Source organism: Camelus ferus, chromosome 13, assembly GCF_009834535.1.
Source record: "Camelus ferus isolate YT-003-E chromosome 13, BCGSAC_Cfer_1.0, whole genome shotgun sequence".
Lineage (NCBI taxonomy): Eukaryota > Metazoa > Chordata > Mammalia > Artiodactyla > Camelidae > Camelus > Camelus ferus.
In genome coordinates this window covers 9,190,916-9,218,608 of record NC_045708.1, presented here as the reverse complement: position 1 = coordinate 9,218,608, position 27,693 = coordinate 9,190,916, and the positions used below count along the sequence as shown (strand labels likewise).

The 27,693-nt window shown below is 49.7% G+C and overlaps 1 protein-coding gene and 1 long non-coding RNA gene across 2 annotated transcripts in view; both read right to left on the bottom strand.

The window, feature by feature from the left end:
* Positions 1-22,517, bottom strand: part of KAZN (kazrin, periplakin interacting protein) — a 992,786-nt gene extending 970,269 nt beyond the window's left edge. The window contains exon 1 of the mRNA XM_032495235.1: positions 21,892-22,517. Coding sequence (XP_032351126.1) covers positions 21,892-21,982 — 91 coding nt within the window. The 5' untranslated portion in view covers positions 21,983-22,517. The remainder of the gene's footprint in view (positions 1-21,891) is intronic.
* On the bottom strand, positions 16,280-19,283 carry LOC116668261. Its single transcript, XR_004325355.1, has 2 exons — positions 17,200-19,283; positions 16,280-16,761 (listed from the first exon to the last, which is right to left on the bottom strand). It is a non-coding gene; the product is annotated as an uncharacterized LOC116668261 (long non-coding RNA).
* Positions 22,518-27,693: the final 5,176 nt, after the last annotated feature.

Genomic DNA, 27,693 nt, shown 5'->3' with positions numbered 1-27,693 from the left:
CAGCCATAAAAAAGAATAAAATAATGCCATTTGCAATGTAGATGGACCTGGAGATCATCATTCTAAGTGAAGTAAGTCAGAAAGAAAAAGAAAAATACCATATCCCTTATGATAGCACTCATATGTGGAATCTAAAACAAAAAAAAAAACAAAAAGAAAGAAAGAAAAAAGAGGACACTAATGAACTCATCCACAAAAGAAACAGACTCACAGATATAGTAAACAATCTATGGTTACCAGGGAAAGGGTGTGGAAAGGGATAAATCTGAGAGTTTGAGATTTGCAAATGTTAACCACTATATATAAAAATAGATAAGAAACAAATTTCTTCCATATAGCACAGGGAACTATATTCAATATCTTGTAATATCCTTTAATGAAAACAAACATGGAAACAAATCTATGTATGTATATGCATGACTGGGACACTGTGCTGTACATCAGAAACTGACACACTGTCACTAACTATACTTCAGTTAAAAATGATTTCATTGTGAACTGATTATAAAATGTACTATGGAATACAAAGGGTCAAGAACAACTGAGGCAACCGAACTTTGAGGGATCTTTTTCAATATCAGCCAACCTTGGATGACAACGACCTCAAAGAATATCTGAGATGGGGTGTGTAGAAGGCTTGGCACAGGTCTGCATGCAATGGCAGGCAGGAGAGGTAGCTTTTGCCATTCCAGATGGGTTATTTCCATGCCTCCGAGCTGTACATCTGACCTGCCCCCCTGGCTAGCCTGTCAAGCTCACTAGTTAGAGTCCAGGCAAAGCTGGAGGACTCACACCCCTTGACAGCAGGATTCACATGCCACAGTAATTAAGATAGAATGGTGTGACAACAAGAATAGACAGATGGTCTATTAATAAAACATAACAGAAGGTCCAAAACAGATCATGCACATAAGGATACTTGATTCATAGCAAAGAGAACACTGCAGAGCATGGGGGAAAGGAGGATCTTTTCAATAAGTTGTGCTGGGTCAGTAGACTATTCAGGAGGGGGAGGGTGTAGCTCAAGTGGTAGAGGGCATGCTTAGCATGCACGAGGTCCTGGGTTCAGTCCCCAGTACTTCTATTTTTTTTTTAATTAAATAAACCCAAATATCCCCTCCAAAAAAAATCTTTTTAAATAGGATATTCACACTGGAAAAGAAGAATTTTGACCCCCTAACTCACACTATGTACAAAAATCAATTTCAGGTAGATTTTAGATCCCAATATAAAAGGTTAAGAAATCATAGTAGGCAAAAATTTCTTAAACAGGATGCAGAAAGCACTATCCACCTAGGAAAAGATTAATGTTGTGGATTACATTAAAGTTAGAAATCTCTGCTCATCAGAAGACACCATTAAGAGGGTGAAAAGGCAAGCCATGGAATGGGAGAACACATCTGTGACCCAAAGACTGGTATCCATATTATTTATAAACTCGTACAATTCAGTAAGAAAAAGACAGATAACCCGATAAAGAACTGGACAAAAGCCTCGAGCAAACACTCAACAAAAGAAGATATCCAAATGGCCAAAAAAAAAAAAAAAAAAAAAAAAGGTGTTCACCCTCATTAGTCCTCAGGGAAACACAAATGGAAACAGCAACGATCTACTATCCATACCACCAGAGTGGCCAAAATGAAAAAGACAATATCAGGTGTTGACAAAATGATGTAGAGCCACTGGAACTCATACACTTTTGGTGAGACAGCAAACAGGTACCACCACCCTGGAAGATCATCAGCATCTAAAGGTGAACACAGGCACATTCCATTCTCCTACTCCTGACCACGTGTGTGCACTATACATCTAGAATGGTACAGGAAAGCACAGAGGCACCATTCAAAACAGCCAAAAACCGGAACTAACCCAAAGGATGATCAACAGAATGGTGGGCATATTAAATGTGTGTGATACACAGTAGAATACTATACAGCACTGAAAAGAACCAACTATTGCTACACATAACAACACGGGTGAACCCCACAGTAGGGGAAGGAACAGAAACCAGACAGAAAGGAAAGCATATTCTATGATTCCATTCATCGGAAGCTCAAAAAAGAGACAAAACTACACTAGAGTGTACACGTCAAGAGGGAGGTCCCCTTAGGAAAAGGTGGGGAGGTTACTAAAAGAAGGCACGAGGAGTCTTGGGTAGAGATAATATAGCAATGGTTGCACAGTTGTGCTCACTCTGTGACAATTCACTGGGCTGCTCTCCACTCCAGACCCGTGCGACAACCAAGGGTGTGCTGAATGAATTTCAAGCCCCACTCACTTGCCACTTGCTCCTGAGGATGGGGCACCAAATACCAGGGTGAGAAGGCAGGTGTAATTTCGATTATATCTAATCTGGTGGTATTTTTCTATTCGTTCTACTTTGGTTCTTCAAGTTCCATCGTCCCCTGTGTGGACAAAGGCTCCTAATTGTTTACTTTGCGAAGTAAGAACATTAGAAAAGTTCACCATCTAATCTTGACTTTATTCCAAAAGGGAAAGAGCATGTGAATACCAGAAGGCTCATGCAGAACAGTATCAGAATGAAGGAGTCCATTAAACTGAGTAAATGTATCTTTATGGAAGGGTTTTATCTGAGGCTCTAAAAACCATCTACGTGCCTGTGATTCCCAAGTCTTACCTCCAGCCCAGTCCTGGCCCCCAACCTTGGCTTGTGTTCCAACGACAGTCCCACCACCTCCACATCAATGTCCACGAGACACTTCAACCCCAACATGTTCAGCCCCTGACCTTCTGCCCCAGATTTGCCCCACACACGGCTTCCACCATCTCCACTGATGGTAACTCCATCCTCAGCTGTTCAGACCAAAAACCTCACAGTAGCCTCTGTCTCCTCTCTCTCATCACCTACATCTAATCTATTAGGAAATTCTGTTGACACTACCTTCCAAATGTACACAGAATCCAGTCCTCATCAAGTGGTGCTCTCAAAACACGGCCATTCGCTTTCTCCAGGACCGCAGGAGAGTCTCCCCCTGGTCCGCCAAGACGGAGTCGCATAACATAACGTGATTACAGGAATACATCCCATCACCTCTGCCAGGTAACACAACCTCACTGCAGAGTGACACGCCTTCACACTCCCAGATGCCCCCCACCAGGGGGTAAGGATCTTGGCACCAACTTAGAATGCTGTCTGCCGTAAGATTTCCAGCAAATATCAGTAGCTGTGTTGGCTTGCTCTGCACCGGGCTCTGGGCTATGGAATTCACACAGGTGTTAACACTGTTGAGGCAGACGGTGACACTACGTTATCCCCATGTTACAGCCGAGGGACCTGAGGAAACGCAGGAGGCTCGGGCAGCTCTCCTGGGCTCACAGGGCCAGCGCGCACGGTGCAGAGCGACACACCTGAATGGCAGCAGGGCAGTGATAAGACGTCTAGGCAGGAATCATTTCCTGGTTATTTTTAGTTTCCTTGTAAATTTTTAATCCCACTAGATTAGGACCTAATCAAAATTATATCTGCCTTCTCACCCTGGTATTTGGTGCCTCATCCTCAGGAGCAAGTGGCAAATGAGTGGGGCTTGAAATTCATTCAGCACACCCTTGGCCATTGCAAACCCTTGTGCGGTGGTTCCTTCTCAGTCCTTAGCCTGCATCAGGATCTCCAGGAGCACTGCTGAAACCCAGATTACTGGCCCTACCCCAGCCTCTGATTCAGTAGGTCGGAGATGGGGCCTGAGAATTCCATTCCTGACAAAGTCCCCAGTGATGCTGGCCCAGGGTGACTCTGAATCCCGCTGCACTAGGATCATTAAACCACCTGAGGCAGGAGCTCCTCAGAGTTCTTGTTGAGTCCATGAACCAGCAATGAGACCCCGTAATCAGAGTATCTGGGGCGGGGCTGCGAGTTTGTGCTTTAAACCACCTTCCCGGTGACTGTGCAAGACTGAAGTCAGAAAACCACTCCGAAAGGGGGCAGCACCTCCAGGGCCTCTGGCTGGGCCAAAGTTAGGCTCGAACTGGAAAAGTTTAAGACGTCCGAGCCAAGAGGAGAGGAGCCATGAACAGCAGTGGTTATTATCTCCCTGAGACCAGAAGGAAACGAGCTGATGTGCCAGCCTGTGAGAACTGGCTCCTTGGAAAAAGGAGCAGCTCTTGAGGGGACCAGGGTCGCCGCAAAATCCATTGCTGACCTCACGCGGCCCGGGGCGCTCCTGTGACCTAACCAAGTCCTCGCGCGTCCACAGAGCAGCGCTGGGGGGGCACCTCGCTGCCGCCCGCCTGGAGCTCCACCGTGGGGGGCTCGGGACTCCTATCCACGGAGACCGAGTCCACAGCACAAGGTTTCTGGAAAGATCTACGTCAAGACCCGCCACCTCCGCCTGAGCGGACAGGGGCCACACAGAACACGCCCTGCGGTGTCAAGATTGATAGCATCTCCCTCTGACTTGTTTAAATCCTCCCACGTCTGCCATGTTTCTGTACCTGAGCCGGCAAGGACTGGACTTTCTGCCTCCCCTGGATGCCCTGTAGCACCTTGTCTTGGGGGAAGACTTGGGTGACCTATAAGTGCCTCTCCCAATACCCTCACCTCGGCCCCTGCGATGAGCAGTATGGTAAGGGAGAGCTCCAATTCCATTTTAAGCCAATTCTTTCCGGACCTCTCTAAGAACACAACTCCTGGACTCAGCCAGGTTCTCCTTTGGTTTCTCTGTGAGGCCTAGTCAGTAGGTACCTCCTGGATGGACAATGAAATCTGTCTCGGACAGGATTTCATCTTTACAAACATGGAAACTCCAGGTAGCCCTTCATCAGTCTGACCATCTGATTTTTTTTCCCAATGCACAACCTTGTTTCCCCTTTGGACAAGAGGTGAGCCCGTGGAGGTGAATACCAGCCTCTTCCCTGGTGTCAGCCTCTCCCTCCAGGCCTGGGGGGAGGGAGAGGAGGGGCAGGAGCTCGGCCCTGGGCCTGCAAGCTGAGGTGATGGGAGGATAATAAATGATGTCTGCTTATCCTGTCAAGCAACAGCTCCCTGTGGCCTTTATTTTATTTATTTATTTAATGGAGCTAGTGGGGATTGAACCCAGGACCTCGTGCGTGCTAAGCACCCCACCACTGAGCTATATACACTTCTTGAACGTCGCCTTTTTAAAGTGTGTGCTCACATACAAACTGGACAAGTCGCCAACGCTGCAGCCACCAAGTGGTTCCAATAAATGAGAGCTTCAGTGAGGAACAGCAGTGGCCTTCTGGGGCCTGGGAGGGAAGAGTGGAATTGCCCTCTGACCCGGCGGAACTGAAGTCCTAGGTGCTCCCCGCAAACTCACACTCTTTCTGTGCGCTGGGTTGGGGGACGGCGGGCGTGCAGGGAGAGGCCAGGCGCTCCAAGACCTCCACTCCGAGGCTGCCTTGCTACTCCAAGTTCATGGTCCTCTAACACGTCCCAAGCACTTTCATACAATCCTCATTGCTCCTACCTGATGGGAGTGCCGTCGCCATTTCACACAAAACACTGTGGTTCGGAGAGATTTAAAATAACTACAATGGGGGAAAAATAACCTGTTGGAAATCACACCACCAAGAAATAGCAGAGCACAGCTTGAACTCAGCTCTGACACCAAGCCCTTGTCTTTGACGTCCCTGCTCCTGCGGAATCACCTGGAAAGGACTCCTAGTGATTCAAACCCAGACCCGACTCCCGGCAGACAACCATCTTCAACAGCCACTCTTCCCCCTCTGCAGACCGCCACCACATCTTGCAGACTTTTCAAGGATGTAACTTTCCACTCCACAGGCTTCCGCCTGGGCCTCCAAGGCGCTGGGTGTCGTGGGATGGGTTTTAACATGAGATTTTTCAAAATGGCAGAATTCTTACAGCTGTCGAGAGAAGCAACGTTCTCCTTTGGTATTATGCAACAAGAGAACGCCAACCCTTCTGAGTTGCCCGTGAAGGGTTATAATCTCTTCTTGTGGTTAAGAAGCCCCCAGACACTGGGTGGGAGTCGGCACCCACTTAAAGAGGCCGGTCCAAGGGTCCAGCTTTCCCAACTCAAGGGATGAGGCTGACGACCACTGTCTGGGTTTCACCGAGGGCTCCACGCACCCCAACATTTGAAATGGAATTCGTGAAGCCAGCCCTGAAAACAGGGCCTCGAGCTGCCTCCGCCCTCCCTCCAACATTTCCACCCCTGCCGTGTCCACCCCCTCCTGAGTCTCACGGGGTTTTGCTCAGACTGAATCTTTCAATAAGGCTGACAGAACTATTCTCCTCCGCTCATAAATGCTTAATTAGTCCCACTATATTTTCAAGTCAGGCTTTAATCATAAGAAGCCAAGAAAGACATTTTATCCTGAATAAGCCCAAGTACTGAACACTGATTCATGATTCTCTGAAGAAAATGTGGGTGGAGAGACAGGTGGGCCGTAAAGCAGGGTGCAAGACCCTTCGGGGAAAAGGCCTGACTGAGCTAGAACAACCCCAGACAGGTGCTCTGTCATTCACCACCTTTCCATCCTCCAAGGTCAGACTCAGCTCGCCCCCTCCCCACCTGGGAAGACAGGCAGACCTATACGTCCCTTCCATCCTCCTCCCCCGGAAAGCAGCACACGGCTTTTTGCAGATTTACAGGTGTTTTTACTGTCAGGCATCCCTGGAAGGGGAGAGACGCCTTAAACAGAGAGTCATTCACTGAAATTACCCCCATGTTGCCCAAACTGGTATTTTTCTTGCCGAGACACACTGTGTTGTCACCGAGGAACCAGCGCAATTGAATGGTGTGTCCACCAACCCCACAACTCAAGGAAGGATGCTAGGAGCCTCGGTCACTTAGGGTTTGCATAAGAAACTTCTTTTTTTTAATTGAAGTACAATCAATTGCAACGTGTCAATTGCTGGTGTACAGCACAATGTCTCAGTCATATACATGTCTTCGTATTTTTTTCCTTAAAGGTTATTACAAGATATTGAACACAGTTCCCTGTGCTATACAGAAGAAACTTTTTAAAATCTATTTTTATATAGAGTGGCTAACATTTGTAAATCTCAAACTCCCAAATTTATCCCTTCCCACCCCCTTTCCCCGGTAACCATAAGATTGTGTACCACGCCTGCGAGTCTGTTTCTGTTTTGTAGATGAGTTCATAGTCTTTTTTTTTTTTTAAAGATTCCATATATAAATTATATCAAATGGTATTTTTCTTTCTCTTTCTGGCTGACTTCACTTAGAATGACGATCTCTAGGTCTATCCATGTTGCTGCAAAAGGCACGATTTTATTCTTTTTTATGGCTGAGCATAAGAAACTTCCCCACCTACACTCCACCCAGGCACCCATCTTTCCCTCCACGGAGAGATCTCGCAGGAGAAGAAAGCGCCTGCTGAGCCGGGAGGTTTCACCCATGCACGGGGCGGAAGAACCAGAAGTGCAAGCTCAGGCAGGCAGCCCGAGCAGTGGCCGGCTCCTTTCTCTCTGTGGTCTCGAAAAACACACGTCCGCTTCGCATTCCGCTCGCAGAAGTCCTGAGCAACTCGGTCGTGGTGCGATCCGGGCCGAGCACAGGCCCACGGCGCGGGCTCCCGCTGGCGCAGCAGACGCCCCGCTCAGCACCCCGACTCGGGCCCGCTTCCCCACTTGAGAACTTTATGACCCTTGAAAGTGAAGTGCAGGCCTCCGGATTCTTTAGTGGAGCAAGAAACAGGGCAAGAGCAGGGGTTCCTCTTGTGTCGTGCTGGGCTCCTCTATCAGGGTCAACCGAGAAACGCCGTGGGCTCCGCCTGGCTGCCTCCCGGCCTCCGCACGGCTCCGAGGTTCTATTCCCAAGTGCCAGTGGCCACAAAGGGACTCTTGTTTAAATCGGGGACAACCAGGGTGCTACCACCTGACAAACTGGGTTTTAATGAATACTTGGTACCCAGGGGAATCAGCCCTTTCAACTGGAGCTTCTCAGCCAGTGGCCACGCCAAAGGGCTGTGCTAGGGCCTACAGCAACAGGCTTTGTGCACAACAGCGCATCCTCCTTTGAAGCCCTCCGACCCACCTGTGAGCTTCCTCGCCGTCCGCAAAGGCAGCTGGCTGGGCCTTCCCGCTACAGCAGGCCACAGAGTCTTTCTCGGTCACGAGGCGTGTTGATGGGGCCTGTATCTCCAGCAGGCCAGCTTTCTGAACTACCCACCTTACAGCCTCCATGATGGACCTGAAAATAAACTACGTCCTCACATAAACCAAAGTCCAGAAATTCTGTTTCAAGCAGGAAAACTGGCCAGCTGCTAAAACGTGCCTGGGGCTTTCTTTAGTCTGCATTATTCAGTTTCTGCAGGTTAGCTGAGAGCAAAGGCTCTCTGCCTGCCTTCGGCTCCTTCTACGTCCACTGCTGAGGATCTGCGTTACAGTCTGCTTATGCGTGTCGGATCCCGGTGATTCTTCTAGAGAATGAACCCTAGTTTAGGGTGAGCACCCTTTCTTCTCTATGAACGACACAGCCTCGTCACCTCACCCAGCTCAGGCACTAGAATTCCCCTCTAAGTCAAAAAAAAGTCACCGTTGGAGGAGTTACTCCCACCCCAAGCAGTAACTTCTCACCGGGAGGCTGAGCTTCCCCAGAATCCAACCTAGAGGTTGCCAGAGCAGTTCAGCTCTGTTTCTGAGAAGACGCTGTGAGAACTGGGTGAGGCCAGCAGAAGTGCGGATTTTTTGTGAAAGGACAGCTGGGCGAGGAGATGACACCAGCAGCTCCGGGGATCAGTTACCTTTAGACTCTCCTCCTGGAGAGGAGGGCCTGGACCTGCAGGGCGGCAGGGCCCCAGGTGATGTCAGCCCAGGTCACTCCAGGAACCCCTGACTGCCCTGCACACAAACACCCCTGATACACACCCTTCAGAAGGCTTACCCTAAATTCTGCCACCGCTTCTGGAGCCCTGGGCATGTTCCTGCTGGTTTAACACTGAACCCTGCCAAATTCTTGACACAGCTCCCAGGGTGGGGGGGCCTTCCCCAGGGCTCACTCGGTCTCCGTGTGGGGACACACAGCCCATGGACCCCTAATACCGGTGGGAGAGACACAAAGCGCATCTCCAGCCTGGCAGGCTGGGGGGGCAGTGCCCTACAGTCCTAGAAAAGTTCCATTTCGTGATGGAGCTGACCTCTCAGGGGGAATTCCAGCTGTAAAAACATTTGTCATCAAGGTTGCAGCCACAAACTTAGGACAGGAACACGTCTTCAAGAGAGGTGGGAACAAAAGCCACCCAACACAGAGTATTTCTTCCCTCTGAGTTAACGGAGCCAGGAAGCCCGCCAGAACTACTCCACGTGTCACCTAAGGGCACAGGGCGTTTTGCTTTGCAATGGGCTTCACACGAGCCGGTAAGGCTTCCTTGCCAAAGAATCCCAAGAAGCACCATGTGACCGCTTCGGTCGGTTTGCCCGACTGTCCCCAGGAACGGGCGTTTGCATCAGCAGAGAGTTCTCAGGGCTGCACTCAGCTCTCTCCTGTGGCTGGGACGCCTGCGCTACGGAGGAGGCTTCAACGCTCAGTCCCGGTCCTGCCTGGCTCTGGTTTCGGCGACGCTCTACTGGCAAAGAGTAAGTTCTCCAGACGCCCCAGGACTTTGGTCCAGTCCCTGAAGCAAAGCGGATACTGAGGAGCAGACTCAAGGTCTGTTTCTGGCTGTCAGAATGGAAGATACTAAGGGTCAGAAACCGGGACCACACACACACACTGTCACACACGTATGAAAGCCAAGAGGCAAAGTCAGGAACGGGCCAAAGTAAACCAAAGACTGGGGAGGGGTGGGCCAAGGGAACTTGGACCAGTCCAACCAGTCCACCCATTCCAGACAGCACTGTCCCGTTAGTATGAGCTAAGCCCAGCCTCTCGCCCCACAGGGTCTGAGAAGCATCGCCCCTGGTGCTAGGCAGCACTTAGGCCTTAACATCTTCAACCTCTGGCCCCCCCGAGTGGCTCCCACCACAGTGGGTTGTGCATTTTTCTCTCCAGCTTTGAGATTATTTGGTGTATTTCCTTTTCCAGGGAATACGATGGATTGGGGAAAAAACTGCTACAAACATTTGGAAATACAATGGGCATCCTTATCTACATGAAGCTGAGCCCTCAAAGTTAGGGAAGTCTACTGCGGTAGGCTGAGAGTGGCCCCTGAGAGATCTCGAGAATTTGTAAATGTTACCTTATTTGGAAGGGAAAAAAAGCTTTCTGCAGAAGTGATAAAGCTAAGAGTGTTGAGATAATAAACTATTCTGGATTCTCCAGGTGGGCCCTAAATGCCATCCCAAGTGTCCTTAAAAGAAAGAGAGAGCGATCTTACACACACACAGAAGGAGGAGCAAGTTACCCACGGGGGAAGAAACTGGAGGGACGCAGACACAAGTCAGGAAAGACACAAGCAGCCGCAGGACATGGGAAGAGACAAGGAATGAATTCTCCCCAAAGTCTGGAGGGAGTCTAGCCCTGCAACACCTTGATTTCAGTCCAGTGATACTAATTTCAGGCTCCTGGCCTCCAGGGCAATGAGAACCTAAGATTGTATTGTTTTAAGCCACCAAGTTCGTGGTCACTTGTTACAGCAGCCACAGGAAACCAATACACCCAACAAACCAACGAAGAAATACAAAATTGAAAACCAGAGTGATGGCATGCCCTAGCACTCGGGCGGCGCAGGGGCGTCTGCTGGTCTTGTGACGTGGATGCTGGAGCTGAACTGGCATGTGGGGCTGGTCACGCGGCCTCAGGTTACGCCGGGCAGAGGAGTTAGAACTGCAGTGCACACACACACACACGCACACGCACACGCACACGCACTCACACTCACACACCAGTCTTAGAGGGCTTCACCATCAGGGAAAGAGGCACTTGGAAAAAGGTCCTGCACACAAGCAAAGGGAAACAGGGTCTGAGTCCTGGACTGAGATGGGCAAGAAGATGATCTCCCTGAGTAGCTCCTTATTCCAAGCCTACCCTCAAATGGGTTTGGGTTCAAATTCATTCTACTTGGAGGCTCGAGGAAATCCCCAGCTCAAAAATCCACATTACCTACAGTAATGGTATCTCCCAGACAAAAATCCCAAACATGAGCTCAAAATCCAAACGTACAAAGTACATGAGGTAATCAGCTATTCTGGACATGAGTCAACAGAAAAACAGAAGAACTGCACCTAAGACTGCCAGACACATAACTATGATTTTAAACGGTTAAATAAACATAAACTCAAGAGCAAGCAAGACAAGAGACTACTTTTGAAAAAGGAACACCTGGAAGATTTAAAAACTACTCAAGTAGAACTTCTAGAGGTTTGGGGAAAAAAGAGATCAATTAAATGAAAACCTGATTGCCTGAAGATAAGCAGAAGATTAGACTCGGCTAGAAAGAAAATTAATGAACCAGAAGATGTTTTTTTAAGTCATTACCCAGAATGCAGCAGAAAGACAAAAACGGAGAATATGAAAAAGAGGTCAGATTGAGAAGTCCAACTCGAGTCTCTAAGGACTTTCTAAGGGGATTAGGGGGAGCAGAAAGAAGGGGAGAGAATCAGTGTTCAAAGAAATAAGTGGCTATCATTTTCCAGAACTGAGACACCAATCTGCAGATCTGAGAACCACAGACCCCAAACAAGATCAATAAAATTAGATCCATTCCCAGGCATGTTGCGGCAAAATGACGTGGCTTCCAGGACAAATATTTTAAAAGCAAATTCACAGAAAAGGGAGGTGGCCTACAGAGAAATGACCCCTAGATCAACAGAGGCCAACAGCGACAAGAGAAGCCAGGAGAATGTCACACAACAAGCCAACCTAGAGATCTATATCCAGCTGATCTCATTCAATAACATAAGACAAAATAAGACTGAAAACTCTGGAGCTCCTTCTGCAGAGTCCTTTCTGTAGACTGGTCCCAACCACTTTTGATCATCTCAGCCATCACTGGCCTGGTCTCTAGACTCCAACTCTTCAAACCTTGGAGTTTTCCCTTCAATAGTCCCTGCTTAACTGGCAGTGGGGGTGCTGCCTGTTGGAGGTGGGGAGGTGGTGTAAGGGTTCCCTTCCTAAGGGACTACTTCCTTTTTCACCTGTCTCAGTGCTGTAGATTTCCTCTGTGCCGCCGAAGGTGTGTGCTGGCCTCCAGCATCCCAGGGCATGTCCCAGGTCTGTCTCCTGCCTTGCCAGCCTCCACTCCTCGGGCTGGACCAAATCTAGTCCCTCCGCCCAGCCCTTTGGACAGCTGCTTCGTTTGGAGCTCTGATCAGGTGGTAGACCTTGCCTTGTCCCCAAACCTTTCTGTTTTCCTTAGTAGACTTCTGAGTCTCCCAACAGCCCTTAGGGGTGACCCACGTCTCTTATGACCAAATTCTGGGAGCTCCGACCACCTCTTGGAGTCTAGTCACCCCTGGTGCTCCCTTCTGCACCAAAGTTGAGGTCATTGCAGAAATTCAGGGGGACCCACCACATAAATTCCTTTTCAGATTCACTTCTCACCTGAGGGATCAAGGCCAAGACTGTGGCTTTTTCAAGTCCCCAGGAGCACCTCTCTCTCAAACTAGCCTGCAATCCCTTTAAATCTCTCCCGAGAACTGGCTCTCTTCCCACATCACGTCGCCCCTCTAGTCCCCTAAGCCAGGAGGGATGGAGACAACCTCCTCCCTTTCCCCTTTACTCCTGTCCCCTAATCGGTCCCCTCCTGCAAGCACCCTAACTCCCCTCACTGTAACTCATAACAACTTCAGGGGGATCAAAGAGAAGACGTCAAGTTCTGAGAAACCCTAAAGTGCATGCAAGGGGAGCCCAGCCTGGACACCTGGCTGCCCTCTCAGCTTTGCCTTCATCCTTAGATGGGACTTTCCCTTTGGTGTCTGAGGCTGGGGCTCCCTCTTAGTGGCACTGACACTAGACCCGATAGGCTAAAATAAAACGTAAATACAGGACCTCGCGAGAATAGTTGCTGCACAGGATCAATGAAAGCACATTTACTTCCCAAGAAAAACCAAGACTGTGTCTGTTTCATCCAGCTTATTCCTTACATCCTTGGAAGGACAGATGAGACTGGAATTGGTCAAAGGAGCTGATGAAGAAAGATGTGGTTTAAGACTATCATAAAACCAGAAACGGGTTATTTGTCAAGGTCCAAAAGGTAGCGGTGGGAATGGGGAGGCGGGCATCCTAATACATCACGAGTATATTGTTTTTACACTTTCAGTCTTTTACAGCAGGGCTTTTATGATCTCCCCTACTCCAAACATCACATGGTCAGTTTTAAGTCTTCAAGTAACCCTTACTGCTTTGGGGTTTCCAGTTGATCCGAATGGAACCCCTCCTCACCTGCTGCTGCCTGGTGATTCCCACTGTGGGCGGGGCTTCACTCACCCACCAGCCACACGGGAGGAGGACCATCGCAGGGGAACGCGCTTTTCCTTCAGATTTCTCACAGCTACAGCCACTCCATTTCATCTCTCCATTGGAGAGAGATGGGGGAAGCTTGTCTGGTTAAGAGCTTTGCCCTGGATTTAAAGGTTTACCTGGTAGGGATTTGGGATCACAGATGAGGAGAATCAACTCTTAAGTTTTTCAGAAGCTAGAGCAGGTGACCACATAGGACCTAATGAGAATGTGGCCAAGGATGAGATCAAGTCTGAAACCTAAGGATGCCCTGGGCAGGAAAGAGCACTTTTGCAGTTCCCCCTCCTCGGTGGGCTCTTTCCACCTAAGCTACCTTCCAATGAGAAACCCATCCGTCATTTAATCCCAGCATTTTCTGAAGAGCAAACTGAGAGCAAAGCAGGGTCTCTAACACATTCTCCCACAAACGGGCCATTTCCCTTCTTAATCACCTGTGCCCATGAACCCACCAATTCGAGATGCCCCTTGTCCTCAGTGCCGCCATCACGAGCAGAGAGCCAGCTCCGTGCCCGACCACCCAGGGATGCCTGGGGACACGCGTGAATGGTCTGGCTAAGACCCTCCATTCCGTGGCGGCTCCCGCCTGCCCACTCTGGACCCACACAACCTCTCGTCAAAAATTGGAATGTCGTGGAGCCTCCGGATTATGGTCTTCCTGTTTGTCTCTATTCTCTGTCTGCTGCCCAGCCTTCTCCAGGTCCTCAGGACCCAGACGAGGGAGCAGACGCTCACAGCTCAAGTAAAGCATGTCTATGGCAGTGCCCAGTGGTGCAGGCCATCGCACAAACGGGCCTGAGACGGCCCGCAGCCCCAGCAAGACCGCGTTTGTTGTGCGAGGGAGTATGGACCAGAACCGGAGTTGGGGCCTCCATCTAGAGCTCTTAAGTTACTCAAGGAACGACAAAGGGAACTGGAAAGCAAACAGCAGGTGTACCGCTCGGGCCAGAAGCAGCCTGCAGACTGGAACAAGGGCCCTGATGACAGAACAGAGGGCGTGAAACAGAGACCGTAACCTGGTGGCGCTCAGGCGGGACACAGCTGCCAGGGTTTGACCCTCCAGGATCTGAAATCTCTCCTTCGGTGACGCGCTTCTCCAAGAACTGGGGGTTCTGTAGGAATGTGGGGACTCTGGGTTTCTCCTGGAGAATCAGACCCGGCGACATGGACAGCCCCCACCCAGTACTGCTGAGAAGTGTCGCCCAGCTCACCCGACTGTCTGGCCCCTGTTCCAAACCAAATACTCGCATCTTCCGCTGACTGTCTTTTAACCTTAGACGGCTTCCTCCAAGATCAGATGCTCCACATTTTGTTTAAGTAACATTTGGATTTTATTTATTCAGCTGCCCCTTATTAAGGCCAACTATGTAGTTTATCATGCAAACAAGGACATGCTCGAGATGAATGTAGGCACTCTTAATAATTATACCAGGCGGAAAGGCACGAACGAGGCCTGGCCCAGGTATGCTGGGTCCAACGAGGACCTTTAAATAAACACCCTTCTGTGACTGGTGGATGGACGTTCTCACAGATCTGTTGTTTCCTGACCTTGGGAGTCAAAGAAAGGAAAAATATTGAGTGAATGAGTGTGTGAGTGTGTGAGTGTGTGTGTGTGTGTGTGTGTGTGTGTTTGTGTGTGTGTGTGTGTGTAACTGCAATGATTAGCCAAAGGGGAAAAGCAGCAACTTTGTACTGTTCTGAAAGACATGACCATAAGGAATGTTTTAATTCCTGGTGTTACCAAGCTTTGTCTCACCAAGCAAGATAGGGCCGATATGCTAATAAGAAATCGTAACAATGACAGTGTTGTGAACTGAATGTTTCCTCCCCAAATTCACCTGTTGGTGATGCTATGAGGAAGGTGTTAGGAGTCTCTGGGAGGTGATGGGGTCGTGAGGGTGGGGCCATCATGAACGGGATGAGAGCCCGTTTCAGAAGAGACCGGAGAGCTGGCTTATCTCTCTGCTCTGGGCCACAGGAGGATGCAGCGAGAAGACGGCTGTCTGCAAATGAGGAAGAGGGCCCTCACCAGACACCAAACCTGCTGGCACCCTGACCTCGGACTCCTCGGCCTCCAGAACTATGCAATGAAATGTTTTCTGTTTAAGTCACCTAGTCTGTGCTGTTTTGTTAGAACAGCCTGATGAAGACAGAGAGCAAATGTTTATACATAATGCGTTCTGTGCCGGGCACCGTGATAAACACTCCATACATAGTGACTCACCGTCAGACCCACACAACCCTATGAAGTAGCTACTATTATCCTCATTTTACAGATGACGAAGCCAGTGCACAGAGAGGTTAAGGAACCTGCCTAAGGTCACACAACCAGTGAACAGCAGACCTGAGATCTGAACCCAAACAACTGAACTCTTAAGTCTGAACGAATAACCACGTGCCCCTGCCTCTGACAAGAAGAAATAAGCTAGTAAGAGACCAGCCTCTGCTTCTGATGTAACGACAGTGGGAAAACCGTGCTGCCCACAAGCTGGGGCACGTACCCAGGCTGCTTACTCCAAGGCTGTAAGGACCCAACTCGCCCCCGTTGCTCTCCCCTTGACAAGCAGCATTGGTGGGAACTTCCGAGGTCAAGGTGCGGTCCGGGGGGGTGGCTGACAGTACCTGCATCGTAAGGAGATCACCGGGATGCTGAGAAAACTCTGTCTCTGGATTGAAGATGGAAGATCGGGCAGGGAGGTGACACTGGAAGAGGACGATGAGTGTCAGGTGCCACCACTATGTCCAGGACACCCAGAAAGTAGACTGCTTTCTCTTTTAAGAGCCTGGAGTTAAGCATTGATTTGATCAGCCTGAGGCTCTACTGGGACGCACTGCTTTCCCTGCCGCCCTTGATTCTGCAAGCTAACGCGAGGGCTAAGGATCAGTCTTGAGAAAGAGAACGAACATAAGCACAGTTTTGTTTTGCCAGATTCCACTAATACCATTTTATTGTGCTAACAGCTTCTCATGGGGGTGGCAGCCACCCTGTAAAAGGACAAATAGTTTAGTTTAAAACAGACATGTCAATGTCTTACTGATGAAAACTGCAATGTTGCCAATACCATTCGAGGTCTGGAGGACTCCAAGACAACCAAGATGATAGTGCCCGACCTTAGGAAGCCCAGAGGCTAATGAAGAAGGCGTCGATGAACAGGAATCAGAGCACAGCACGGCACAACGCATGAGGAATAGCACCATGGATACAGAGGACACGGGTCACTCCCCCTTTAAGCTACAATGTCCTGGAGGGTGGAAGTTCCCTTCAGTAGCTCTGGTCGTTGCAGATTCCACATTCATTCTGCAGACGTTCATTTGCTGGCACAGATGTTCAACAAACATCTCTGGAGACGAATTCCTGGAGGAGCTGGGAAATTTGACAGCGTCTGGATGACAGAATCTAACAGGAAAAAGTAGACACTTGGGATCCAGATGGCTTGAATTCAAATCCTGACTCAACCACTCACTAGGTAAAAGAAATACCTCCCTTTATGGGCCTCAATGTCTTCATCTATAAAATGGGGATGATTTTTTTTGCCTTATGAGGATGTGACAAGGATGAATTTAGGTACCATGTAAACACTTAGCATAATGACCATCCCAGAATAAGCATCCAGTAAGCATCAGCTATGGTTACGCTCAATTGCCCACAGTCACTAGGATAATTTCTTGTCTAGAATATCGAGACATACTGTTCCCACTGAAGAAACAGCCAGACAAGAAACAGGTCCTATATAACCACCTTTTGGGGATCTAAAAGGAAATCTTAAAACCACGTCCCCATTTCCGCCGATGGAAAGACAGGGCACAGGACTCCTTCCTCTTGGCTCATCTTTACCTGTTCCACTTTTGCAAAAGCTCCAGTGTGTTCAGCTCATAATCGATGCCATAAATCTTAGTGCTCTCCTCTCTTGGTTATAAACATGGCAAGTGGCTTCTAAATAAATATGTTCTGCATTCAGATGGGTCCCTGTATTGCTCAAAAGGCAGGAGAGGGGGTTCAGCTGGCAGCCTTCAGAAGGAACAAGGTAATACAGTCAGAAGATGACCAGACTCTGGCTCCAGATATCAGCCTGACTTATGCGACAGACTGACAGATATGACTTGCATTTGTCTGAGTTTCTACACAGGATGGAGCCGGGGACTGACTATAGCTGATGGGGCAAATGGAGAACTTTCAGGGTGGCTTCTGAGCTGCAACCCAGAGGCGGTGCAGAACAGCAGCCGTCCACGTGCTTAAGTCTTGTCACCTTCCTGTCCTCTCCTCCCATCCATCTTCCCCCTTGAGCAGGGCCTGGATTCCTGCAGAATCAGCAGGACATATTGGGCAGAATGACTTTAGTCATTCTGGTCAAGCAAAGTAACCCTGTGGACATGCTTCCCACCCAAATGGGACCAGTTGGAAATCGCCTAGGATGACACAGGGGCAGCTTAGCAAGTCAGAGCAAGAGATGGCTTGCGAGCTGAGGTCCCCCAAACAACAGATTGTCAGGCTGAGGGATGAGTCAAGAGCCCTCAGCAGAGACACAAGCAAACACCAGGTCAGAGGATCTCCCCCGTCAAATATTTTGGGATCCAAGGAGGAGATGGGCAACAGAGTTATTCAGCTACAAGCAGACCAACAGTACACCAGCTTGAGTCTAGACCGCCCATCCCCTCCGAAGTTTCTCCCAACATCCTCAGTAACGTGCTAGAAACAGACGGAGACCAGGCGATGCAGGATACTGTGGGGTCAGCCGGTGGCCTGCCTGGGAGTGCGGCCTTGGGCTCCCACCTGGAGGAGGTCAGGCAGGAGGACTGGAGGATGGCGGCCCCCATCGGTCCTGCTCACCTGGCCGGGCTAACATCTCACCTGCCATTTTGGGGCCAAAAGAAAGGGAAAGAAATTTGGGTCAGGGGCTTAGAAAGAGAAGGGAATTAAATGTGTAGGACTAAGCCTTCTGAAGTGAGGTGTAGGACCACGGAGGGGGAAAGGGTGGGCAACAGCATCAAAGCCAAGAAAGAGCCAGAAGGCTGCTCTCTCCTCCAAACCCTTGAGGAAGACAAGACACACTTCTTTAAAAAACCCTCTGCAGAAGCCACGGGATTGCCGTTTCGGGAATAGGCTTTGTGGTTGGCCAACCCAGGTTTAAGTCCCAACTCTGCCAACATCTTAAGTTCACCCATTAAGCAGGAAATGCATCATCAGCCTGCCAGGAGGAGGAGGCAGGTGCAATCTTGCCCAGCTCAGGTGCACAGACTCGGGCACACAGTGGGAACCCCATTCTTCCCGGGACTTTCAGACGAGATCGGGCACATGCAGAGTGGTACAGCTACAGACCTCCCTAGGACTCCTCAGATCTATTCTAAACGCTTTCTGAAGCAACCCATGCTGGATGTGTGTATGGCGTGGTGGGGAGAGGGGAGGATATGAGAGAACCAAGGCACCACGTAGCATCGAAAGTGCCAGCGAGGAAGCATGTGTCCGAGCTAAATTCTCAGGCTTGAGCCCTTTCAGACTGTCCACCACGAGTTCTGTCTACACCCGTTCTGCGTGACGGGGGTTGGTCCAGGACAGGGATCAGCACACTTCTTCCTGCCAAGGGCAAGACAGCAAATATTCTCAGCTTTGCAGGCCACATGATCTGGGTCAGAGCTACTCAACTCTACTGTTGTAGCACCAAAGCAGCCAGATAAAATGTGCATGGCTGTGTACCAATAAAACTTTATTTACAAAAGCAAGCTGTGGGCCAGATTTGGCCCCAGGGCTGTAGTTTGCCAGCCCCTGGTCTAGGGCTTTGGGGTTTAATCAAGGTCACACGGCTAGCAAACAGCTGAACTGGGACTGAACAGGAAAGAAGTCCACACCCTTCCCATGGCCCCAGCGTGGCCTTCACAATCCCCCTGCTGCTAACTGGGACAGAGTTCTCCCAGGCCCCACCACGCCCAATACACCCTTACTGCCAGGGTCCACCACTGCCCCCTAAATTCAGTGAGCCTTTTTGTGCTTATCTCCCCAACCTCCACCCCACTGAACATCCTTGACGGTTCTGTCTCTCAGGAATCAACTTCTCCTAAGACTTGACATACTTACTGATAAAAAAGGTTAACCCAAGGCATCACCCACCGATGACCACATGCTCCCAGGGTTAGAGGCACAGGCGTGGGCATCAGACCAGGGTTCACCTTTCCCTCTGCTATGTTCCTTCTGCACAAACGTGGCCAGGGGGCAACCCCGAGCATTTCCTCTGCCTATGGAAATTGGTTAGGGTTTTTAAAAATAAAGTGAGAGGATTTATGTAAAATATACGGGGTTTTTTCAGCAATGGAATCATTAAAAAGTCACATCCTGCATAATCCTCTTTTCCTCAACATGCTTTCCTTTTACCACCAACTAGATCATCTCCTTGAGTAAAGGCTGGGACTTACACTTCGGACCCCGAGGTTCCCAGCACGGGGAGGAGAAAGCAGGTCGTGGGTGCTCAGTGAATTCGTGTCGAGAGACGCTTCTCACTCGGGAACACACGTGATTCACACAGCGGTGAGCCCCTGGAGTCAGGGAACGGTCTGCACACTCACTGAAGATCTCGTTTGTGATACCAACGGGACTACAAGTGGCTGGAGGTGTCTCGGTGCTCGCCTCCAGCCCCGGGGCCCCGCGGAGTGAGCGCCTCTGGCGCACAGCTGAACTGCCCCTTTTTGCGCATCTTCAGGGAGGGGGCTCTCCCTCGAGGCTGCTGGTCGTTGTTACTCCAGGTCGCACTGCTCTCTTGACATAAAGGATTTCTTTCAAGGAGACAGGGTTTCATGACCTGATTTAGGCTTGGGTGCCTCCAAAAGCTTCGAGGACAAAGCTGCAGGGGACAGCGCTGGGGAACTTTAGAAATCCAACCTGCCTTCCCCCCAGTCATGCCGGAGGAGTAGAAAGGCGTGTGGAACCCCATCCAGGAAAATCCCCAAGCCCTCCTGCTCATGAGGAAGTAGAGGCACCTGAGCTACCGCAGGTCAGACGCTCCTCAGGTATGTGGGGTGGGGGACGCTCAACCTTCCAGACAAACCAGAATCAAAGTGCGGGTGGAGGGGGGTGCTCGATGCTTTGACTGGCTAGAACCACAGGCAGCTGTGCTCTCTGCAAACAGAGATGCATTGATGGGCCCCTGGAAGGATGCCTGCCCGGTGGCCCCCACACTCCCTAGAAATATTAGCAAACACTTGATACTGAAACAGTGCTGAGTAGGTGCCAGGCGCTGTTCTAAGGCTTTTGACACATTAACATAGTTAATCTTTGTGATGACCCTGTGAGGGAGTGCCTCTTATCCCCATTTTGAAGATGAGGAAACTGAGGCACAGAGAAGCTAAGTCACTTGCCTGAGGTCACACAGCTTGTAACAGGTGAAGCTGGGACTCAAACCCAGGCAGTCCAGGTCCAGAGTCCTCATTCGTCCACTCTATGAGCTTCCAACTTGTGCGAACACAGCCCATCCTTAAAAACAGCTCAAGTTTGTTTTCTCTGTTGCACTTGGCTCTTCTGAATCTAATCTCACTGAATCTAAGGCCTGGATGGACCGGGCAGCCTCAAGGCCAGTTCTCTTGTTTTGCAGCTGGAGACAAATTCCCAAGGGAAAGGGGAAGGGTCTGCAATTTCCAAGGTTATGCAACCACCCAATGAAACCACCAACACTGACTCAAGTCCCCACTCCAGTTCCTCAGTACAGGGCTCTTCTCGACACCTTCCAGAGATGCACAGCCACAATGCACAATTAACACTTTAACACCCAGGAAACCACTGGAGAAACCCATGGCCCTTTTCTCAACAACAAGAATGGACTCCAAGAAAGCAGGGGAGCAGGCATCCCACGTCCGGTGCGGCGCCAGCACAACCGTAGGCACGGACTGAGCACCGGTCTGCAGGCTCCACTAGGGTAACCACTTGCACCGAGCCACCCACCCGTCACCTTGTTTCCCTGTGACCAAGTGCATAGCAAGATGGCCGGCCCCGGGCAAGGCTGCAGCCCACACCACATCTTCCACTCTGCATAAAACGTGAGCCTTTCGGAAGACAAAGTCGGGGCAAAGGCTACGGCGGAATCCCCACAGCAGAGCCAAGGGCTTGGAGTCGCTGCTCCAGGCAGGCACTCAAGCAGCTGTGTTACTCAGCTTAACCACCACTTTCAGCAGCAGAGAGGCAAGCTGACAGAAAAACAGCTAGTCTAGGATTGGCACCTGCCCCCAAACGATGACCACAGCCACCACGTCATCAGCTCCTTCCTGACTCACTCTCCTGCATCCTCCGAGCAGCCACAGAGAAAAGAGGTGACAGGACCCATGGGCACCCTCACTTCCCCTGCCCAAGTGGCACCTTCAGTCAGTCCCATGGCACGTGCCAGAAACTTTACAGTGAGTGAGCCAGACAGGCATGTCACTGGCGGGTTGAACCTCGCATCCCAAATCTCACGGAGGCAGAGATGAAACAGACAGACCCGCAGACACACATGGGCCTCTGCCTCTGGGGATCTGGGGTAGCACCCCACTTCCCACAACAGCTTCCTACCTGCTTCCATAAGTTGGCACTGCTGCCCGAAGACGTGGGAGAAGGTGACGGGGCCTGCGGCAGAACTGGGTGTCGCCAGCGTGGATTCCATGGCTCTCCTGGGATCTTTGGCTTTGGTCTTGTGGCCGCGTCCAGCCCCTTCGGAGCGTCTGAGCGGAGGACGACGTCACTGGCCCAGGTCTGAAGCTACTTGTCACTTCCAAGAAAATGTCCCCGCCCCCAAAGTTTATAAGGTTCCTCCTCTCGCCGCCCACTCCTTGCAGTCTTTCTCCAGCACAGTCAAGTGCAAAATGAAACCCTACGGGTTTCGGCAGAGCTGGTTCGGCTACAGGATTTAGATGCTAAAGCAAAATCTGAGTTTCACCCAATGGGAGATGTTTCCTCTCGCCAAGCTGGGGGTGGGGGGGTGGGGGGACTAAGTCACCTGGAAGGGGCCGGGGCCGGGGCCGCGGAGCTGCTCAGCCCGGTGGCCGCTGGAGAGAGCTTGGCCCCAGCCGCGTCCCAGCGCCAGCTGCTGCGGGAAGAGCGCGGAGGCTCAGCGGGGTCTCCTGCCGGCAGGGAGGGCAAGAGCCGGGCCACCCCAGGCTCCCCGGGGAGCCGGCCTCCCAGGCCCGCGGCTCTGGCGGCTCCGGCCCTGGTCTCCGTCCCCCCGGAGCCCGAGCCCGAGCGCCGCCGTCCCGGGTCCGCGCGCCCCTGGGCGGCCCGACGCAGGCGGGGAGCGCGCGAGAGGCGGGCGCAGCACGGGCACTCTGCAGCTCGGGACCTAGGACGTGCCACCGGTTCATCCTTCACTCCGCACGCCTTTGCGCCCCCCTCCTCGCCGAGACATGGTCCAGGAGCCCGCTCCTACCTATTGCACTACTGCAGCCACTCGGACCTACTGCAGCCGGCCTCCACCCCCCCCCCCCTCCGCCCACACCACCACCCCTTTTCCATGATGTAAAAGGGCCGTTACTTGGAGAGATTCTGGATGCAGAGGGAAGTGCTAACTCAGCCCAGCAGGCTCCTGGCTTCTGTAACCTCTTCATGCCCATAGCCCAGGAAGTAGCAGACACAGAAGAGGAGGATGCCAGCAATAAAATCCAAAGATCAAGAAGAGAAGAGATGAAAAATGCCACACATCCCCCATGGCACTCCAGTGACACAGAGATGGTCAGGGTGCTTCATCTTCGCCAAACCAGACCTATTCTGTGCATAGAACCACCAGTCTCCTGCTCCAACCCAAAGGGCCATTTCTCTGGAAAGGGGCGGAAGGAGGGAGAAATACCTTTCACATGGTCACAACAGCTGTTTCAGTGGCTGCTGAAGTCTTTATTCTGCTGTCCCATCTGCTGATCACAAAGGTGCTAACTTTACAGAGGGAGGGAGGGAGGGAGAGAGAGACGCAGCAGCATCTCCAGCCAGCAGTTTGGATACTTCCACTGGGGATCTGGCTGCAACACTGGCAGGACGCTGGCAGCACCACCTCCACCAGGGGAGAGAAAGTAACAGCACAGCAGCAGCGATCAAAGCACCCCTGTGAGCTTCCCCAGGGGGACGCTGGTTGAAAAGCCATTTGCCTATCCTGTGTTTAAGATACAGAAGGTCAAGTTCCAGCTGACTTGTGGGCCAGAAAGGCTCTCAAACAGAAGCCTCTCCCATCAGAGCTCTTTGCCACCAAAGACGTTCCACTCAGTGATGCTGGAAGGTTACCTGGGCTGGTGAAGGCAAGGCAGAGGGAGCCTTGAAATAAAGACTTAAGTGAAGTCTACTTCGTGTTTATAGCTTAAGGTGGCTCACACCACTGAGAATCCCTTTCTCTCCATGTGAAGAGGTTCTTCTCCAAGCCATAAAATTATATGACATCAGAGACCATTCTCTCTGACAGCTGACCTCTAAGAGGACCAAGGGCTCAGGAGAGAAAAGACCAGATCGCTTGACAATTGCAGAAACCCCACCCCTTATGGGAGAAGGATCGACTTTCCACAACCAGGTTGCTATGCAAGTTTCAATGCACCCAAGCAATGGTACATGCCACCACTGAAAAAACAAACAAAAAAATCCAAGCTGAGCTGTGGGGAGGGGAGGGATGAATGGGAGGGGTACTGAGGATGCTTAAGGCAGTGAAAATTCTCCATATGAAACCATAATGATGGACACATGTCATTACACATTTGTCCAAACCCACAGAATGTACATCACCAGAATCCTAACATAAACTGTAAACTGTGGGTGGTAATGATGTGTCAGTGTATGTTCACCAACTGTAACAAATGTACCACTCTGGTGGGGGATGTTGATTATGGCAGGGAGGCAGTGCATGTGTGGAGGGAGGAGATATGTGGGAAATCTCTGTACCTTCCTCGTAATTTTGCTGTGATCCTAAAACTGCTCTAAAAAAATTGTCTTTAAAAAAAAATCCAAAGTAAACCTTTATACACTAATTCAACCTGCAGATGCCTTTTGTTCGGAAAACCATATTTTTTCCCCTCCCTTCTCTGTACACCCCATCCTTTCCTTCTCACTGCTGCATGGCATTTCATATACCAAATCCACCACTTTTCTCTGTCTGCTCCCTCGGTACCAGTACCTGAGCTGTCTGTGAGGCCCTGTGACGGTAAACCACACAGTAAGGATGCCACCTAATGGTTAGTCATCAATATATCATCCAAGTCAGGACACTGAGAGTGGACGGATGGAACCGCTAGTAATAATTACACTCGGATAAGTGGCATAAACTGGGAGGGGTGAGTCTGTGCAAGAATTTCCCTGGCCACATACCCAGGAGTGGACTTACTCAAAGATACATGCAAATCCAATTTCATCAGATGCTACCAAGTACTACTCCAGGACTGGCTGTGCTGGTTCCGCTCTTACTGGGACTGCTCGTGGGTTCCTATTCCCCCACATTTTTGCCCATACCTACTGTTGGCAAGAATTAGATCTAACAGGTATAAAGTTATAGTTCACTGATTTGACCTGATTTCCTTAATTATTAGTAAGTTGAGCGCTTTGTGAAAAACTTACTAACCAGTGAGGTTTCCTCTTTAGGAAACTCCCTGTTCATTGCCTTTGCCCATTTTTCCAGATGTTTTTCTCTTTCTGACTTTCCTATTGGTTTGCATGGTAGGTTCCTTCACTTTGCTAGATATCCATTTAACCTTGTCAGTATCATCTCCCAATCAGTCATGAACGGATAACTTTGCCCATGGTATCTTTTCTGGACTAGAAATGTTTCATTTTAATGCAGTCAGAACCATTGCTCTGCTGACTTACCATCTGTTTAGAGGATCTGTCTTAAAACATCCTTCCCAGTGTCTAGGCTGTGAAGCCAGCCTCCTGAGTAGTTTTAGCTTTTACACTTAGTTCTCATCTATATGGAGTCTACTTTCGTATCTGGTATAAGACAGTATCCAGCTTCGTCTTTTTCAAGATTGGGTACCAGTTTCCCAAAACCACCTTTCTCCAACCCATCTTTCCCCCACTGTGGCACCACTGTGATTATCTGTCCAGTTTCCATCTACACGAGTCTACTTTGAGATCTCCCCCATTCTGTTCAGTCCCCATTCTATGCTGTCACTGTTGACATGTCACAGTCACGGGCCAACGTTTTAAGAAGTCTGGATTTCAGATTTTCCCAGACAAGTCAGATTTGATGGCGCTGAGCCTGTATGTCTCCTGCGAGCAGTCATCCGGAGCGGCAGCTACCCGTGTATATGTGACACGTGCCTTCCTGCTGCATGACCCGGGCCTGCGTCTTTTACAATATGAGCCTGTTCTTCATCGGGATGTGTTCAGGTATCAGAAACATCCCCGAAGGTAAGAGTCAAAAGAAAGCCACACTAGAGAAGACATGAATTGACTTACAGGACTGCTGTTATACCTGTGCTGATAAAGATCATTTACTAAATATCTACCTGACACCTGACACTCCGCTAGCCACAGGAAGATGGAACAGGAGTGGGCAGTGGTAGAGGGATGAGGAGACAGTGAGAGAAACAGCGTATAATCTCTATGTCAGTGATAAACGCAGAGAATAATTAACCAAACCACTGGGAACATATACCACATTGGGAATCATGGATCATGAAAGGTCTTGCCATTCCAATCAGGTGAGGGCTGGCACCTTCAGGGAAACCTTTATGGGAGGGAATATGAGAGGGGGATCTAAGAAGAGAAGTGGGATTTGCAGCAGTAAAAGGAAAAGAACTGGGTTGGGGGACAGGATTTTGGCACAAGCAAGTCATTTTGGCAAGACTGGTTTTGGGTCTGTTTTTTGGTGGGGGAGGGCCTTAGGTCTATTTATTTATTTATTATTAGGTTCGTTTAATGGAGGCACTGGGGATTGAACCCAGGACCTCATGCACGCTAAGCATGCACGCTATCACTTGAGCTCTACCCTCCTAGTTTAAATGCTATGTTATACTGGAAAGGTTTTAAAGTCCACTCAGGGCTTTTTAGGCTAGGGAGGATATGAATTTGTTCTACTTCAAATCAACAGTCATATCTGTATTTTTGAGATTTCCCCTGGTACCTTTTCAGTTTTACAGACTAAATTGTCCTCCCTCAGAGGACTCGCTGACTTGGCTCAGAGTCACACTCCCAGAAGAATTGAGAGCCAGTTCTCTGACGGATCAGGCTCCAGCCATCAGCTGTAATCACCCGCTCCTCCCAGAAGGCACCAAGGACCACAGCCAGGCAGTACAGACAGGTAGGGGCAAAGTGAGGGGCAACTGAGGAAAATGTGACCCTGAGCGCAGAGCTCCTTGTTTTGTGTTACTTCCTGTCTTGGAGCAAAACGCCACTACGCAGACGCTGCCACATGCTACAAGCCACTCTGTGAGCTCCTCAGACATTTTTATTTAATATCAGATACCAGCATGTCCCCATCTCGGATGAGGAAACGTGGTTTTAGGGAAATTCAAGTACTTTGCCCAAGATTCCACAGCCAGAAAAATAAACAGCCATTAACAGGTAATCTATACGGCGAAGAGTTCTGCTGGTTCCCTGCTTTGCAACTGACCACTACCTGTTTCATTGAAAAGGTGTGCTGTTAGCTCATATTCCCAAAGGTTTCCATATGGACTTAAGTTCCCAGCAAGTCACAATACATGTCTTTCTTTTTACAAAATGTTTAAGCTGTTTCCTGGGTTATAACTCACATGCCATATAATTCATCCACTTAAAGGGTGCTATTCACTGGCTCAAGTATATGCACAAATACATACAATCATCAACAAAGCCAAAGTTAGAATGTTTTCATCACCTCAAAAAAAAAAAAAAAAAAACCCAGACACTTGAGCTATCACCCTCGATCTAAGCCACCACTAACCTTTCTGTCTCTATAAATTTCCTTATTCTGGACATAGCAATGAAAATATAGACTATGTGGACTTTTGTGTCTAGCTTCTTTCATTTATATTGTTTTCAAGGTTCATCCAACTTGTAACAATTATCAGTACTTCATTCCTTTTTGTGGCTGAATAATATTCCACTATCTGGATACTACATTTCATTTATCCATTCATCCACTGAATTACAGTTGAGTTGTTTCCACACTTTGGCTATTATGAAACTGCTACTATAAACACTGGGTAAAATTTTTGGTGTGGACACTTGTTTTCATTTCTCTTGACTATACACCTAGGAATAGCATTGCTGGGTCATATGGTAACTCATATTTAATCATTTGAGGAATCACCAGACTGTTTTCCAAAGTGACCACACCATTTTACATTCCCATCAGCAGTGTATGAGGGTTCTGAGTTCTTACCAACACCTGTTACACAATCATGTTTTGATGCAGTACTAGGTACTAAGTTA